General features: G+C 50.3%; 1 protein-coding gene across 18 annotated transcripts in view; it reads left to right on the forward strand.

Annotated features, from left to right (window-relative positions):
* The window catches only part of PLEKHA5 (pleckstrin homology domain containing A5), a 271127-nt gene that overhangs the window by 160958 nt on the left and 95875 nt on the right, over positions 1-14294 (forward strand). For 17 of the 18 annotated variants that reach the window (XR_007244938.1, XR_007244939.1, XM_048502400.1 and 14 more), the window contains one exon: positions 4320-4440. Coding sequence is in view for 16 of the 18 variants with exons in the window: in XM_048502400.1 (XP_048358357.1) it covers positions 4320-4440 (121 nt within the window). In the remaining 2 variants the exon portion in view is untranslated. Of the gene's footprint in view, positions 1-4319; positions 4441-12194; positions 12255-14294 lie in introns of those variants that run through there. The other variant, XM_048502416.1, reaches the window with a different exon arrangement.

The raw sequence follows: 14294 nt of genomic DNA on the forward strand, positions 1-14294 counted from the left end.
GCCTGTCCTTGGGCAGGAAATGAATGCACGCAGGCGCAGGCTGCCACGCACGCCGGTGCACCTCCTGCTAGACTGCTTCAAGTTCTGCGCGCTACTGCTGAGAGGAGGGGCGTAACTAAGGCAAAAATCACGTAGCAAAATCACCAATTAGTAACCCCCCTCTCGGCACACACAAATCATTAGTAACCTACTCTCGGGAACCTGTGAGAACCTGCTGGATCCCACCTCTGCTCCTAACGCTTTGCTCATGTCTATGGCTGGCATCTTCAGAGGCACGTCACGGTTAGGTGTTTCTTTCTTACCGTGATGCCAGCCGTAGATGTGAGCAAAACTTTAGAAACAAAAACTACTAGACTGTGGTCACAGCCCAGAAAACCCACAACAAGGGTTCTGGCCACGAAAGCCTTCGACTAAACTGATATTCTATCTCCTGTTAATTTTAATACATTTTTAAACTGTTACTCTGTCACCAGAGGTAGAGCAGTACCTGATTCCTCTATGCTACCAAGGCATTAAATGTATTTTTTTACATTTATGAGCCCCACCTGAATCCAAGCTTGTTGCAGAAATTTGGGGTAAACTATAATTGTGTTGCCGCATTGATTTTGTTAGGCCATTTCATCCATGGTTACTGGTTTTATGATGCATGATTATCATGTTGTTAATCACCCCAAGCCCCAAAAGGGAGGAGCAGTTAGAAATTTAATAAATAAATAATGCCCTCCTCTTCCCCTTCCTCACATTATCCTCACAACCACCCTGTGAAGAAGGTTGGACTGAGAGTGTGTAACTGGCCCAAGATCACCCAGCAAACTTCCGGGGCAGAGTGGGAATTCAAGCATGGGTCTCTCAGACCTTAGTCCTGTTGTAGTTTACCACACAGAGAAGCATCTAAACCAGGGGTCTTCAAACTATGGCCCTCCAGTTGTTCATGGGCTACAATTCCCATCAGCCCCTGCCAGCATGGCCAAGTGGTAGGGCTGATGGGAATTGTAGTCTATGAACATCTGGAGGGCCATAGTTTGAAGACCCCTGATCTAAACACACTGATTTAAAGGGTAACAGGTCAACGTTTATTAGGAACCACAGATAGGAAAGGAAAGAGGGATAGATAGCATGTTGCTATCTTGCTAGCTTCTGAGTAGATGCAGGTATTAGACTTGAGAGTTTCAGTCTAAGAACAGACAAGAAGTGACACATAAGTATGGAAAGGCCACTAACTTTACAGTCCTGTCTAGGTGGCCACTTGCCTGTCTCCTGCTGCGTCTTCTTCTCAGTGCCTTTGCACTTTAGACATTGCTACATCCAACAAGTCCAGTCACAGCATCTGTTCAGCAGTGGGGACAAATATATTGAGAATGGGGGCAAGAAGAAGGGAGATATAATTAACCCATTAAATGGGGGTTAATAGTTTAAAAAAAGAGACATAACTGCAGTAAACACATTTTTAAAAATCAGGTACCCTTTGACTTCACTGTTATCACAATTCCATTTAGAAGTTAACTTTTTTTGTGAGATAATTATAGCAACCATGTACATGGCATTTAATTTTAAAGCAAACCTCCAAGTAGGTCGGGCTGAAAGAGTTCTGAAGAACACGTGTAGGAGGCATCATATTAGCCCAGGAGGCGGAGGAAACAAGAATTCTGGTTAAATTCAGATGTAAAGCGTCATTAAGAAACTCATGGTGGAAGAGTGGGGAATCAAACCTGATTCTCTGGATTAGAGTCCACTGCTCTTGCCCGCGCTGGCTCTCAGAAGAAGAAGAAGAGTTTTGGATTTATATCCCTCCTTTCTCTCCTGCAGGAGACTCAAAGAGGCTTACAATCTCCTTGCCCTTCCCCCCTCACAACAAACACCCTGTGAAGTGGGTGGGGCTGAGAGAGCTCTGAGAAGCTGTGACTAGACCAAGGTCACCCAGCTGGCGTGTGTGGGAGTGTACAGGCTAATCTGAATTCCCCAGATAAGCCTCCACAGCTCAGGCGGCAGAGCGGAGAATCAAACCCGGTTCCTCCAGATTAGATACACGAGCTCTTAACCTCCTACGCCACAAAGGGATGCCAGCGATTCAAGGCATGGTTCAGGGTACTGATTTTAACCTTTAGGGCCTGGTTGGCATGGGGCCCTAAACAGACAAAGTAGCAGAAAGAGTTCTCCCACTTGGTAAGGCCCTGCCAAGGATCTGAAGTCGGCTGGTGATGTCTTGCCCAAGGAGCCTGCACTTGCAGAGCTGGGAGCTGAGAACAGGCCATGTTCCGCAGCCCCGCACCCCAGTTGTGCGCCTCTCCCACTTCCCGTTTTTTGCCCTACTTATGGTGTTGAAATTTCTCCTTTTTTGGGAAAGCCTTTGGGGTTGGCTAAGGATTTTAATCCCTGAATTAACCTCTTCAGATGTACTTTTGTATAAATGCAACTGCTTCCCACTGCTTTGTTGGGCTTACCTGGACCCTTTATGAGCGTAATACTGGCACGTGGTTATGTTTCAATTGACACGATTGTTTTATGTTTTTCAGCTTACTATAGTACAGAAGTATTCTGTGCCAGCCGGGTTAGCTGATAGAGTCACAGCAGCTGTCGGGCTCCTTTCAGGGAGGGCGGGTTTTCACGTAGCGTTTTTGCCTCTGACCGCGTGGGTTGCTGGGATCCAAAAAGAACCGCGTAGCGCCAGATACATGTCGTTGCAACTTCAGGCGCTTTTCTGTCTTATCTTCAATGCTGCCAGAAGGAACCTTTGGCAGCAGGGTAGTTTTGAAACTGGAGAGAAGTTGAAAAGAGAGGATGCTCTGTTGAAAAAGAAATAAAAAAGCTGGACCACTGGAGCTCCATAACTTGGATCCCACTTTGATTTCTATACAGGACTATAATCTGGAGAGCCGGTTTTGATTCCCCACTCCTCCACCTGAGTGGCAGAGGCTTATCTGGTGAACCAGATGTGTTTCCACATTCCTACATTGGGCTAGTCACAGTTCTTCGGAACTCTCTCAGCCCCACCTACCTCACAAGGTGTCTGTTGTGGGGAGAGGAAGGGAAAGGAGCTTGTAAGCCACCTTGAGTCTCCTTACAGGAGAGAAAGGTGAGATATAAATCCAGACTCTTCTTATTCTTCCCTGGCCACCACCACCCCTCCTTTCCTGGAGATCTCTACCACCTCCACTCCCCCCCAGGTATTCCTACAGGAGCCTTATCCTTCAGCAGTAGCACAGGGGGCACATTTTGAATTGCCTCTAGAGGGTATTGACACACACACACACACACACACACACACACACACACACACACACACAAACCTGCAGAAATCTCAGCAGCAGCCAGCTCCAGATATATATAATTGGTTGGATTAAAGTTGTACTATTTGTTTAAAAGCACGACCTGTTGACAATTCTATTCACAGCTTTCTCCACCCCACCCCACCCCGATTGTCTTGCTTTAATGTCTCTGCGCTTCGATTACAACATCCAAGTAGTGCGCTTGGTGGGCAGCTGGGAAAGCAGCCCAAACAACTTTTATTTAAAGAGCAGCTAGGGATGCTTTCGGATGGGGGCCTTGCAAATGCAGCAGGCGCAGTGGTTAAGAACAACTGCATTCTAATCTGGAGGAAGAAGAGGTTGGATTTATATCCCCCCCCCTTTCTCTCCTGTAGGAGACTCAAAGGGGTTTACAATTTCCTCGCCCTTCCCCCCTCACAACAAACACCCTGTGAGGTAGGTGGGACTGAGAGAGCTCAGAAGAATTGTGACTAGCCCAAGGTCACCCAGCTGAATTCCCCAGATAAGCCTCCACAGCTCAAACAGCAGAGCGGGGAATCAAACCCGGTTCCTCCAGATTAGAATGCACCTGCTCTTAACCACTACGCCACTGCTGCACCGGGTTTGATTCCCCGCTCTGCTGCTTGAGCTGTGGAGGCTTATCTGGGGAATTCAGATTAGCCTGTGCACTCCCACACACGCCAGCTGGGTGACCTTGGTCTAGTCACAGCTCTACGGAGCTCTCTCAGCCCCACCTACCTCACAGGGTGTTTGTTGTGAGGGGGGAAGGGCAAGGAGATTGTCAGCCCCTTTGAGTCTCCTACAGGAGAGAAAGGGGGGATATAAATCCAAACAACAACTCCTCCTCCTCCTTCTCCTCCTCCTCTTCTTCTTCTTCTTCTCCTTCTTCTTCTTCTTCTTCTCCTTCTTCTTCTCCTTCTTCTTCTTCTTCTTCTCCTCCTCCTCTTCTTCTTCTTCTCCTTCTTCTTCTCCTTCTCCTTCTCCTTCTCCTTCTCCTTCTCCTTCTTCTTCTTCTTCAGGCTCCGGTGTTACCGCACACTCTTTTTTTTTCAGGACAGCAGCAACGATGTCATCTGAAGACAAGAAGGACCGGCCGATAAACATGATAAGTGAAGCCGCGCACTACAACCTGACGTCCGATTATTCTGTGCATCCACTGAGTCCACTGGGCAGAGTGAGTTGTTCTATCCGCCATACATTATTTATTAGCACAAAATTATTCAGCTTCCCAGCGCAACGTGGAGCTGAGACGTGATTACATGGACGCTTTGAGGCAATCATCTCATTTTAGGAAAAAAGAAACATCTTTTGCTCTGTGTGTGGTTTTTTTTGTTTTGTTTGAAATGGAAGGTGTCTGAGAATTACTATGCAAACATTTATTTCTTCTTGTGCCCGACCTGATGTTAGGTCATTCCTAGAATCATAGGAGCAGCAAGGACCTGGCAAATTCATCCAGCCTGTTTCCCTCTGAAGCAGAATCTTAACTGCGCTCGTGCCATTTGGGTCACTAAGCGAGTACGTGGCTGAGGTATTAGAAGAAGAAGAAGAAGAGTTTGGATTTATATCCCCCCTTTCTCTCCTGCAGGAGACTCAAAGGGGCTGACAATCTCCTTGCCCTTCCCCCCTCACAACAAACACCCTAATCTGAATTCCCCAGATAAGCCTCCCCAGCTCAGGCAGCAGAGCTGGGAATCAAACCCGGTTCCTCCAGATTAGATACACGAGCTCTCAACCACCTACGCCACTGCTGCTCTCTTTGAGGACTTCACGTCTCCCTCTTTTTCACACTGTCTCTCAAAGTAAGGTAATTGCCTGTCCACGTCAGGCTGAATAGCCATTCCCTTTGGACTCTTCTTACATTCCAGAATTCTGACACCTGGTGTGAGTCCCCTCTCAAGGTTGAGGACCGAGCACTTGTTTTTCGCTGACAGAAACTCACTTGTGCTGCTGAACCTCTCAACCCAAGCATCTTTCCATGAGAAAGATCAGTGCACTGATTCTAACAGGATAGTTTCAAAGACATGAGTAACTGCTGGGAGTATTCCTGTGCCTTTAAATTGCAGTGCAAAGCAAAAGCTCCCTTTTCTCCTCCGCAGCTGCAGCACCGCAGAAAGGGAAAGCCAGGACTGTAGTTTTCCGTCCTAGGAGATGCATAATGTCATTTGACCTCACTGCTGTGCTATATTATTACTCTCCGCTCCGTGAAATTTTGCAAGTCTCCAATGAGGCATCTGTGGATCTCCTTCATAACTTGCCTAGGAAGGTCTGCATCTATATGGGCACGCATGCGCCTGCCACGACTGAAGAAACTGAAATCCCCCAAAGCCAAAACAGTTAAGATTACGCAAGACTGTTCATCAAAATAAATGGCTGCTGCTACATTTTTCTTGCATTCTCTTAACTTTCTTACTTGACCTACTGTTGGGAGTGCCCTGACTGGAGGAAGTGTTGAGTCATTCAGGGGCCAACTGGTGGTGGTGAGCGTGTCCGGGTGTGGGGGTAACCCCCACTCCTTCCCCGGACTCGTGCCCCGATCCGCGCCCCGATCCGCGGAGAGGAGGCCTGTCGGGCGGTCGACGACGGGTTCATCCAGCGCTCCGCTCTTCCCCTAGGGGCCGTGATGGGCAGCGGCTCTGGCGGCGGAGGGAGGCGCGTCGTTCAGTCGGCGGAGGAACGAGGCCCCGGGAAGCCCCGTCGCCGCGTCAGCTGGAAGAGGGGCAGATCGGGGGAGGCTGGACAGCTGAGCCCAGTTGGGCTGAAGACGGGAGCCGGAAGTGGGCGCGGAGGAACAGGGGCGGTGTAAAGGATTCAATGGTGTTGATGAGAGGGGCAGCCGCGCTGACGAAACTTGAGCTACCATTCCACAGCCGGGCGATGATACGGCCAGCTTCTCCGGCGGAGAATACTTATCTCTGCGAGAGAGATGAGACCTTCGTTCCCGCTAGGAATCGGGAGGGGATGGGATGGACAGAGTTATAACCTGTGTTTTACTGGCGGGAGAATCTTATTCCTGCCACACTGCATTGTGCGCGCAGGCTTTCTACCAAAGATAGTAATGCCTCTGAATAAGCGGTCTTTTACGCAAGAAGAGCGCTTTTATTTCTGCTTCTATGGAATTCACTTACAGCATTGTGTAGGAATCCTGAATTCATCCTATATTCCTAGTGCGAAGTGGACCCACTCGGGTGTACTCGGCATGGAAGAGGTTGGATGTTTCTGGGGAAGGTCACGGTAGCCCCCCAAAGAGGGCTCCGATGGCTTTCCAGCCTTCTGGATCTGGAGGAACCCGTGCGGGAGAAGCGAGGTCACCAGCTGGTGACTCTTTCCCGACATCCTCATTATCCTTGCGGAGTGCTTCCTTTACCTCCGTTGGAGCGAGGGGCGTGAGAGCCGACCGTAAAGGGACTTACATGCGCCGAAGTGCGTTTGGGGCTGTAATCTATGGATCGGCGCATACTGTGGTCGGATATCTACCCGTTTTAGTATAAGGATTTACAAACCTCAGATAACGGCAACCTGTCACCGCAGGAGGCGGCCCTGACCACTGCTAAATGCGGCAACCCAGGAGTCCATTGAGCGATTCCTGGACTTCATTATTTAGTGATGCTTCCAAAAAAAGAACCACCCGTGGCACAGCACTGGGGCCCGATCCGAAGACCACCGGTGACACTGGGACTAAACCTGCAAGATTGGGAGGGTATCCGTAGATAATACGTCTTCGATCGGACCCCCTGATCCCGGACCAAGCGGCTACCGCTTTACGAGGAATTAACCCGATGGAGCCACCCGGTGAGCGTACGATGTCACCAGCGTCCAGGCGGCGAGGAGTCGGAAGGCCTGCACCACTCTCCCAGCGGATCTGTTCCCTCTCCCCATCGAAGAGAGCTGGGGATGAGGAAGTGGGCGACATTTCGCGAGGATGCCCAAAGAAGCATGGGCCCGTGAACGCCAGCTATAGAAGAGGAAGAAGGCAAGAGGAACAAAAAAACTGCAGCAAAGGGCGTGAAAAAAACTGCTAAGAGACCCGGCAGAACTAGCAGCGCCAAAAGAAGTCCAACTTCGAATTGGACCCGTGCTTCAAAGAAGAGGCTCTCAAGCGGCAATATCGCGCCAGAATCTATCAGTCCATGATAAAGTCCTGGAACACTCCAAACTTCCCGAACTTACAGCGTCAGCACGAAAGTGTTCAGGCCTTAGCGTGCACAAAGTGAACTTGCTGCAGCTGTTCAGCAGGGCGAACTGGCTAAATTGGGCTGGGAGAAAAGCAAAAGCTTTGCATGCTGCTTTCCCAGGATGCATTGACTCGCCTTAAGGAGAGAGCTGGCTGCCTTGGAGAGGGAACCTGAAGAAGCAGCAGACCAGGACAGCCCCAGTTAGATCTGTCACGCGGTCGCGAAACAGCTTTTCCGGTAGCCAGAAGAGGCGGCAGCTGCTGGAGTCCAGCGACCTTCAGAGACAGGCTCCCCACACGAGACACCAGCGGCACCGGCGTTGATACGCCTCCACGATTCCGGCCCCCCCCTCTTTGCAACCGCTGCCTCAGCCAGCTCAACCTGCGCCTTGCCCGCCCACTTCTCTGCGAGTCGCCAGAGGGCGATGGAGAGGGGTTACTGCAGACCTCAATACCTTGCCGTTTACGATGGGACGGCTTACCGAAGCTTCCCTACTTCATCTTGCAACAGTACCCACATGGAGGACTTCATGATGATTTATACCCGGTCTGGCTGGCGAAAAATCACGGGACGCCGGCTCGGTCCTGGATAGAACAGGCTTAACCGACTGGTTTGTGACTCTTTTTGAACCTGCGGAATGATGAAGATGCTGCTTACGCGATTACCCAGCATTCCTCCAAGCCTTGAGGGGCTAAGCTTCCAAGATCGAGATATGAGGAAAATGAAATATCAGCTTTCCATCAGGAAAAAAACTATTCAGCAAGGCAACCATTTCGTTTGCAGGAATTTTGCCGTGAATTTAGATAGAAACGAACCACTCCCTCTGTAGTGGCCCTGGCGCGGAAATCGCGAAAACTTCTCCGGATGCAAAGCCGGCGGCGAAGCTCGCGTCGAAAGCGGTGTTTTAATTAGGGTTTAGCACTATTGCTGATTGGATTGAATTGGGATCCCAGAGTGAAGTCACCAAAGCAGATGCGGCTTCGATACCGGAGGCCATGCGCATGGCCGAAGCCCACTTTTCGTCCCACCAAGCCAAGCCAGCGCTACGAGGACCACCTCCGAGCGCCGTCATGCCCGACTGGGGTTAATGATGCTTTACTGCGGAAGGTCCGGTCATCCTAGCCGCCAAACTGCCGAAAAAAGCAAGAAGCCAAGCAGCCACTCCGACGCGCGCTGCCCCATCTACCAAACCACCACGCCAAATCAGGGCCGCTAGCAATTTCGTCTAAAGCAGTCATTGGCTGACCGGAGGAGAAGGGCACCAGCTGTTGCCTTTCTTCAGCCCGATGGACATGGGTTCGACTCCAGGCCAGCGGTGAGTGAAACTGGCAGCTCCCATTACAATCCAAAGCGTTTCAGGCCAACCCACTAAGCATACTTTCGTGGTATAGCCTCAGCCGCTTGTGGATTCTGGCTGCTCCCCACATTGTTCATCACGGCCCCAGGTAGCAGAAGGTAGAGTCTAGACCAAGTCCCCTGGCTAAGCCCATACCTTTCACCCAAATGGAGGCTGACGAAGTCCTCTCCAGGGAAGGCGAAGGACCGGCCCAGTTCAAAGCTTATGGCGGATTCTCCTCCATCTTATGCGCCGACCATTGGGAGAAAATTAGTTTTATTCTCACAAGCCGGTAATAAAACCTCCATAGTTCTGGGCATGCCATGGTTGTTGTTATGAACCAAAATTCCTTTGGAAAGAAAGGATCTTGGAATTCACGCTGGCCCGCACCCTGCGGGGAACACACATGAATTGGGGAAAACTTCGACTTCTCCTGACACACACCCCCCTGGCTTCATCGGCGGTGCTCTCCCGATTCCTACGGCATCCACGGCGTGCCAAAGATCTAGCCAAGTATTTCAGGAGCAAGAATCACGATCAGTTGCCACCCCATAGAGACACCTGACTGCCCAAAATGCATTATTACAGCCCGAGGCGCCAACTGCTGGGCAAATCTGGTAGAATCTACCGTATGAGTCCCAATGAGGAGAAGAACCCGTGCCTTAGACAAAGAACCTTTCCTTTCGCGCGGGTTCATCGCAGTGAGCTACAAACACACATGCTGCTCCTGTATGTGTTTTGCTAAAAAAAAAGAAAGATGGGTCTTTCTGACTCTGCACAGATTACCCGAGGTCTCAATGCAGTCTCCCTGTCAATAAATACCCTTTGCCTTTGATCAAAGGACCTTTTAGGCGCATTGGGCAAAGGGCTGGCTTGATCTTTTACTAAGTTGGACTTGGAGAGAAGCTTACTTTCACAGGGTCCAGAATCTGCTGAAGGCTATGAACACTTGACTGCACTTTAAATACTAAAGTTTGAAGTCAGGTTTGAATGCTTAATAATGCCATTAGGGTTAAGTGGGGCCCCGAGCTTTTATAGCACTTATCAGCGAAGAAAGATTCTCCATGATTTATTGTACCTAAGGGAGTAGTGAGTGTACTTAGATGGCGTTTAATTTATTCTACCAAAACCATGGAGGAGACATGAAGCATTGTTGGTCTAGGGAAGTATTGGCAAGCGGCTTTTGCTCCAACTTTTCAACTCCCTCTTTGCCAAACTTTCCAAGTGCTGTTTCCCGCCAAACCTCTATTGACTATTTGGGTTACTGGATCTTAGCCGGGAGGGCCTAAAAAATGGATCCTGCTACAGATTGATCGCAGTCACTCCAATGGCGGCCCCCACCAACCATAAAAAGAACTCCAATCTTTTCTAGGTTTTGCTTTAATTTCTATCGTGGACTTTATACCCCTGAATTAGCTGGAACTGGACTCTCCACTCTCACGAACCTCTTACGCGCTAAGGGTAAAGATCCACTGTATCCGTAAACCCGGGGCCCCAACTTCCTGGTCCGGGAAGAATGTCAGGACAGCCTTTCAGCTTTTAAAGTCTCAGCTTTTACCCACCGAACCCTATCCTAAAGCACCCTGACCCAGATCTCCCGTTTGGTAGTTCCAGCGAAGTGGATGCACCTTTTCCGGACAAAGCCAGCTTAGGGGCAGCCCCTGTTGCAGAAGAAATAAAAGATGATAGGCTGGTTCAGGTAAGTAGCTTATTTTCTATCAAAAGAAATTCTCCGATTGCTGAACTCAACTGGACTGTGGGGGGGATAAAGAGACTCTACTGACCATTAAAGTAACTCTCCACTTCTGGCCGCACTGGCTGGAGGGGCTAAACACACCTAGGAGTTTGAAGTTTGGTCGGATCACAAGAACTTGCTTGCAGCGCCCTTCCTCCACCCCCCCCCTCAAGATGTCCCTCGCTAAGCAGCCGTTGGGCGATTTCTTTCTCGTTTCTCTTTCACGGTCCATTTTTTCCCGGAAAAAAGCCAATAAAGCCTGCGCTGATGCGCTTCGCTACTGGCGCGCTACCGGAAGGAGGATTGGAGCCAGCTTCACAGGGACATTCAGCAAGACCTGTTCTCTTCCCCTCCCAATTAGGGGCTGGCTTTGTCACCCGATCGATCTCAGACATCCGCCACTCTCCTTCTCGCTACCATTCCCAGCCTGCTGGTCTCTCGCTTTCCCTCTGAGAACTTGGCAGGAGGCGGGGAAGCTAATACGAACCTCCGGTGGACGGAAGGTGACGCTCCCAGTTGGCGCTTTGAGACGAATGGCGTTTGGCGGAAGTTGTTGATGCGTGCCTCCCCCCCCTCCATAAGCAGAGTTCACCGAAGGCCTCGCCATGATGCCAGCTCGGGCTGGACATTTTGGCTTTCTAAAAAACTCTCTGCATTTGGCCCGCGCCCGTCAATTCTGGAATTAATAGCCAGCGATGGCGCGCTCAGGACAATAAGCAGTATATTAAAGGATTTGCTCTATTTGTGCAGAAGCCAAGACCGTTCGGGGGGAAAGCCCCATGGTCTGTTGAAACCTCTCCGGTGGCCTCCGCCTCTGGGAAGTCATCTCCATGGATTTTTATTACAGATTTGCCAGAAAGTCATGGCAACCACCGGTCTTGTGGGTGGTGGTGGACTTATTTTCTAAGCAAGCTTCCATTTTATTCCATGTAGCTGCATCCCCTCGGCCTCCTAAGTTGGCTGGTCTGTTCATTCAGCATATTTACCGTCTGCACTCCGCCCGTTAAGGTGGTCTCCGACCACGTCTGACCCCAATCTATCATTCTTCTAAAGTTGCTACTGGAAAAGCTTTACCTGCAGGGTTGTTAGGGGCCGCCCGGCCGGTTACCGCTTCCCAAATTACCACGCGTTCAGAAGTAGCGGTGAGTCGGAGAAGAGCGAACAGAACCCTGGAGCAGTATTTTACGCTTGTTACCACCAACTACCACCAAGACAATTGAATTGCGAAGCTAATTCCGTTTGCTTGGAGTAGATGCACCTCATAACAATGCGGTTCATAGCAGTACAAAAAAAACCCTTGAAAATTGTGTCTGAGTGGCTTCCTTCCGCCGTTACAGCAGCCGCAACTACCTCGCGGAAGCATTGGATCCTCCGTGAGTTTCCTTAACAATGGATTTCCATCTCTGGCCGAGGGTGGAAAAGCGGGTCGAGACTGCCTTACAACAGGCTAAAGACTCCCAAAACTGCAAGCGGATAAGCACCTTCCGGATTTCCCCTCTGGGTGTGGTAGCCAGGAGTGTATTTTGTCTACCAAAAAAATCTCAGAGGCGTGCATAGAATTTTCTAAACTAGGCAAAAGATTCAGGTGGGACCTTTCCAGATTACTAAAGTGATTAATGATGTCACTGCGGTACGGATTTAATACCTAACTCTCTTAGTAACATTCATCCTGTCTTCCATTCCAGTTTGCTCAAAGGAGGCTCCGTTTCTGATGCCTGGTACGACCAGCGGAGAGGCCTCCCACCACCGACTATTATTGATGGCCCAATACAAGCATTACTTCACGAAATTGGCGCCATCCTGGACTCTGCGCTTTAATACATAGCTAACTTACAATATTTAGTCTCTTAGGTGAGGAGGTATTCCTCTGGGTACGCATAATCAATGGGTTTATTCGAAAATATTGGCGCCCTCGCCTCTTGGCTACTTTCCACCGCGCCTTTCGCAAGACAAACCTGGGGAGAGTCTTCTTTAAGGGGAGGCAAGAGTGTAAAGGATTCAATAGGTGTTGATAGAAGGAGGGCAGCCGCCTGGCCTTGACTACATTCCACAGCCCGGGCGATGGGCCAGCTTCTCCGGCGGAGACCTTATCTCTGCGAGGGAGATGAGACCTTCGTTCCCATGGGAATCCGGGAGGGGGGATGGGATGGACAGAGTTATAACCTGTGTTTCTGGCGGGAGATCTTATTCCTGCCACTGCGTGTACTTGAGCTTTCTAAGATGTCTGAATAAACGGTCTTTTACACCAAAGAGCCTTTTATTTCTGCTTCTATGGAATTCCTTACAGGCGGGGTTTTCAACCCCTCAGCTGGCCTAGGAACAGATAAAAGGGGAGAAGCTCGGGAAAGAGGGGCAGAAGAATGAGGAGGAGGGAAGGAGGGAGAGCGTGTGGGAGAGCGGGGGAGTGAAGCCGAAAAGGGAGGAAGACCAGGAGAGAAGGGGAGGGGACCAACGGAGGGAGTGCTTGAGGCGAGGAGAACGGAGGACAAAAGGGGTGACGGCCCTGGAGGGGGAGAGGAGCGGGGCTGGGACAGAGGGGACACGTGCTGGGAGGAAGGGGGAAACTACTAGCCCAGGGGCTGAGAGGGAGGCTTCCCTACTCACCCTTCCCAACGTGTTGTGGGCCCTAGGGCAGTTGTGGGCAGCCGGGTCATCCTGTTGCTAAAACGGCTGTCCGACTTAGTCCGCTCCCCGGAGAACGGGAGTGAGGCCGGTAGTACCCGCAGCCGGGCAGGGGAAGGCGGGTTGACAACCAGGGTCCCGGCGGGGACCCCGCCCCGGGCGCACGACAGAGCCACAGTTGAAATCCCATTGGCTACATAATTTCTCTCTGTCAACATTTTCTACCCCATGCATAATTTTATAGACTTCAATCATATCGCCCCTCAGACGTCTCCTCTCCAAACTAAAGAGTCCCAAACGCTGCAGCCTCTCCTCATAAGGAAGGTGCTCCAGTCCCTCAATCATCCTTGTTGCCCTTCTCTGCACTTTTTCTCTCTCTTCGATATCCTTTTTGAGATGCGGCGACCAGAACTGAACACAGTACTCCAAGTGCGGTCGCACCACGGCTTTATATAAGGGCACGACAATCTTTGCAGTTTTATTATCAACTCCTTTCCTAATTATCCCCAGCATAGAGTTTGCCTTTTTCACAGCTGCCATGCATTGAGTTGAGATGAGAACTGCTGTCTAATCAGCACTTCTCCAGGCGGGCGGGTGATAACCATGAAGCTGTAGATGGACCTGCCTTCACTTGGGCTGCGGGCCAGAGGAAAGAGGAGGGTTGGCCCTTCTCACAGCTCAGGGTTTAAAAACAAGCGGGTGAGCATCCTGCTGTGTAGGGCACTGGGCTGTTTGAAGGGAGCCTGAACTGCAGCCCTTTGAAATGGGCAAAGCTGCTTTTCAAGCAGAAGCGGAATTGCAGTCTTTTGAAGCTGAGCTCAGCCTGCGAAGGTTTTGCTGCCAATGAGAATCTTGCTGACCAGATTTGCACGGTGGGGAGTCTTGGCAAGGCAAAGGAAGCAAAGAATCCTGTAACCTGAATTCTGGCCAGGTGGACGGCTTCAGGCAATGTAGATAGTGAAAGGGGACCGGGGAGCCGTACACTCGATTTTAGGGTATTAAAGGTGCAAAGCAGAAATATTGATAAAGATTAGATGTAACTAGTATGGAAAGGCAAGGCTGGAATGAGACTAATGGAAAGAAGAACAGCATGTGATCATAGCTCTTAGCATCAGAAATTGTCACTTGTAGCCATGTTGGTACTATGGGAGGTAGACCCAGTT

The sequence above is a fragment of the Sphaerodactylus townsendi genome, linkage group LG06 (assembly GCF_021028975.2).
Source record: "Sphaerodactylus townsendi isolate TG3544 linkage group LG06, MPM_Stown_v2.3, whole genome shotgun sequence".
In the NCBI taxonomy this organism is placed as follows: Eukaryota; Metazoa; Chordata; class Lepidosauria; order Squamata; family Sphaerodactylidae; genus Sphaerodactylus; species Sphaerodactylus townsendi.